The sequence below is a fragment of the Anarrhichthys ocellatus genome, unplaced genomic scaffold, assembly GCF_004355925.1.
Source record: "Anarrhichthys ocellatus isolate YVR2014 unplaced genomic scaffold, GSC_Weel_1.0 scaffold5016, whole genome shotgun sequence".
NCBI lineage: Eukaryota > Metazoa > Chordata > Actinopteri > Perciformes > Anarhichadidae > Anarrhichthys > Anarrhichthys ocellatus.
This window is the reverse complement of record NW_022284990.1, coordinates 1-3,933: the sequence shown is the minus strand read 5'-3', so window position 1 is coordinate 3,933 and position 3,933 is coordinate 1. Positions and strand designations below refer to the sequence as shown.

The following is a 3,933-nucleotide window of genomic DNA, read 5'->3' as shown; positions in this document are numbered from 1 at the left end:
TTAAATCATTTAATGAATCATAACCATTACACGATTTAACCACTAGAGGGCAGCAGTATTACATCATTTAATGAATCATAAACATTACACGATTTAACCACTACCACTAGAAAAAATGAAGACGACAGTGGTGCCATACCCCCCCCCAAAAGTCTAAATGTGTGCAATCCTGACTTTCTTAACACTTTCAGTGTGTGGAATGTGGGCTAATGCTATCAAACGAAGCACTGAAGCCTTAAAAAATAAAGCGACACCAAGCGATGAAACATCCAACGCTCGTGGGAAAGCCTGTTGGGCTTCTTGTTGTGTATGCAGGTTTACATACACATGATAAATAAATGTCTTTGTGATCATCACATTGTATCATCTCATTTATTTGACAAGGGTTTTGCATGTTCAACTCCGCGAGGACGCCGGCGTCCTCGATCCCCTCTCCTTCCGTTCCGTTCCTACGGCTTGCTTGCGCAAACTACGTCACAAAACATGGCCGTGTTTGGTATCCCAGCATGCCCAAAACCCTCATCTTTGCAAAGAAATCATCGATTTTCTTTCATTTCTTATGGAGTTTTCACAAAAGGAGCCCAAACACACACTGTCCAAAGTCGCCATAACCGCTGCAAGTCGGATCTTGCAGCATTTCGATGGAAAAAGACACATTACAGACCCAACAATGTGCTAGCGGATGTTACCATGGAGCTAGTAGCTTCAGTAAACGCTAGTACTTAAAGTACAAACCTTATCTTCCTCTTCTATAAGCCGTCAATCAGCGTATAACCTTGTGTAACTGAGCTACACTCATACTCGATCGTGCGCTCAGTCGCAGCCGTTACGCACAGTAAGTCCGCTGCTTACATACCACGTCTTGGACCATATTATACAGGTGCTGGTATATAATTAGAATATCAATAAATAGTTAATTTATTTCACTAATTCCATTCAAAAAGTGAAACTTGTCTATTATATTCATAATTACACACAGACTGATATATTTCAAATGTTTATTTCTTTTAATTTTGATGATTATAACTGACAACTAAGGAAAATCCCAAATTCAGTATCTCAGAAAATTTGAATATTACTTAAGACCAATACAATGAAAGGATTTTTAGAAATCTTGGCCAACTGAAAAGTATGAACATGAAAAGTATGAGCATGTAAGCACTCAATACTTAGTTGGGGCTCCTTTTGCCTGAATTACTGCAGCAATGCGGTGTGGCATGGAGTCGATCAGTCTGTGGCACTGCTCAGGTGTTATGAGAGCCCAGGTTGCTCTGATAGTGGCCTTCAGCTCTTCTGCATTGTTGGGTCTGGCATTTTGCATCATCCTCTTCACAATACCCCATAGATGTTCTATGGGGTTAAGGTCAGGCGAGTTTGCTGGCCAATTAAGAACAGGGATACCATGGTCCTTAAACCAGGTACTGGTTGCTTTGGCACTGTGTGCAGGTGCCAAGTCCTGTTGGAAAATGAAATCTGCATCTCCATAAAGTTGGTCAGCAGCAGGAAGCATGAAGTGCTCTAAAACTTCCTGGTATACGGCTGCGTTGACCTTGGACCTCAGAAAACACATTGGACCAACACCAGCAGATGACATGGCACCCCAAACCATCACTGACTGTGGAAACTTTACACTGGACCTCAAGCAACGTGGATTGTGTGTCTCTCCTCTCTTCCTCCAGACTCTGGGACCCTGATTTCCAAAGGAAATGCAAAATTTACTTTCATCAGAGAACATAACTGTGGACCACTCAGCAGCAGTCCAGTCCTTTTTGTCTTTAGCCCAGGCGAGACGCTTCTGACGCTGTCTGTTGTTCAAGAGTGGCTTGACACAAGGAATGCGACAGCTGAAACCCATGTCTTGCATACGTCTGTGCGTAGTGGTTCTTGAAGCACTGACTCCAGCTGCAGTCCACTCTTCCTGAATCTCCCCACATTTTTGAATCGGTTTTGTTTCACAATCCTCTCCAGGGTGCGGTTATCACTATTGCTTGTACACTTTTTTCAACCACATCTTTTCCTTCCCTTCGCCTCTCTATTAATGTGCTTGGACACAGAGCTCTGTGAACAGCCAGCCTCTCTTGCAATGACCTTTTGTGTCTTGCCCTCCTTGTGCAAGGTGTCAATGGTCGTCTTTTGGACAACTGTCAAGTCAGCAGTCTTCCCCATGATTGTGTAGCCTACAGAACTAGACTGAGAGACCATTTAAAGGCCTTTGCAGGCGTTTAGAGTTAATCAGCTGATTAGAGTGTGGCACCGGGTCTCTTCAATATTGAACCTTTTCACGATATTCTAATTTTCTGAGATACTGAATTTGGGATTTTCCTTAGTTGTCAGTTATAATCATCAAAATTAAAAGAAATAAACATTTGAAATATATCAGTCTGTGTGTAATGAATGAATATAATAAACAAGTTTCACTTTTTGAATGGAATTAGTGAAATAAATCAACTTTTTGATGATATTCTAATTATATGACCAGCACCTGGTGTGTACTTGGATCTTAACCCACAGACACTCTGTTTTTCTTCGGTCTGATTTTTGTATTATGTTGAAAATAAAATAAAAACATCTTCACTCTTCAGAAGATATAAAAACACATTTTATTTATTCCTGTACTGTAACAACACATAATATTAATAGTCAACAGAACTCTTAAACACGTTGACTTCAAAATAAAAGTCTGCATATAAACTAAAGTTTATTTCTCAGAAGCTTGAGATGATGTCACAGTTTTGTATTTTATATTTAAACTTTGAAACTCTTTGTCTTCAATTTTCAACAAACAATAAATATTCTTATTAAACGAGTAAAAAAGAAGCTGAACACATACTTCTGTAAAAACGGTTTTTGCAACAAACTACAATAACCATGAAAACTCCAACACCCAGAATGCATCCCTGAAGCAGGAAGTAGCTCGTTAGAACAGCATGGACTGAAGAGACTTACGGACCGTCGCCATCTCCTGCTGTTGCTGTGGAAACAAGACGAGGACAACAGGATGTGACATCACTGACTTCTGACATCACAGCCCGTGTCACTATACTGCAAAATATACATTTATATATATTCTATAATATATATACTATAATATATTGTCTCTCTATATCTCTCCTTCTGTCTGTCTGTCTCGCAGTTTAACGACATAAACCAGTAACAAAACGTTAAAGGATATAATAAAATACATTTTAAAGGAAATGCTGAATACTACCTTTGGTCATTTTGTATTGTTGACAACATGTCATTTGTTGTCAACAATATATTGAATCAATCTGTGACATCAGCTGTGAGGTCACTGAGTGGATGAGTCCTAACTCACCGTGTCCATGAGGATCTTCTTCTGCAGCGTGGACATCTCCTTCTTCAGCTCCTGCTGCGCCCCCTGCAGGAAGGAGTCGTGGCTCTTCTCCATGTCCTCCATGTTCTGGAGGAGGAAACAAACAGATCCACCTTGACTTCTTCAACAAACACCAGCTGGACTTAAAGAGCTGTATGAGATGTTTATATGTCATATGTATGAGATGTTTGTATATAAATATCTCATACATATGATATACAAACATTTATATATCATATGTATGAGACGTTTGTATATCATATGTATGAGACGTTTGTATATCATATGTATGAGATGTTTATATATCATATGTATGAGACGTTTGTATATCATATGTATGAGATGTTTGTATATCATATGTATGAGATGTTTGTATATCATATGTATGAGATGTTTGTATATCATATGTATGAGATGTTTATATATCATATGTATGAGATGTGTTTAAAGGGTTTATTGTCTGAAACCTTCACAAACTGCTCGTAGAGTTCTCTGACGGTCTTCAGTTTCTGGTTCTGGACCACTCGGGCCTGCTGCAGGATCTTCTGCTGCTGTCTGAACAGGTTCTGTAGAAGAAGAGTCACAGCGTCACTAACATG

The 3,933-nt window shown here is 39.4% G+C and overlaps 1 protein-coding gene across 1 annotated transcript; it reads right to left on the bottom strand.

Moving 5' to 3' along the window:
- Positions 1-2,592: 2,592 nt before the first annotated feature.
- Positions 2,593-3,927, bottom strand: LOC116379721 (synaptonemal complex protein 3-like; the record flags this gene model as incomplete). The annotated part of the gene is made up of 3 exons (XM_031841693.1): positions 2,593-2,971; positions 3,317-3,421; positions 3,802-3,927. Coding segments are annotated over 3 exons (285 nt in total), but the record flags the coding sequence as incomplete, so codon positions are not given.
- Positions 3,928-3,933: the final 6 nt, after the last annotated feature.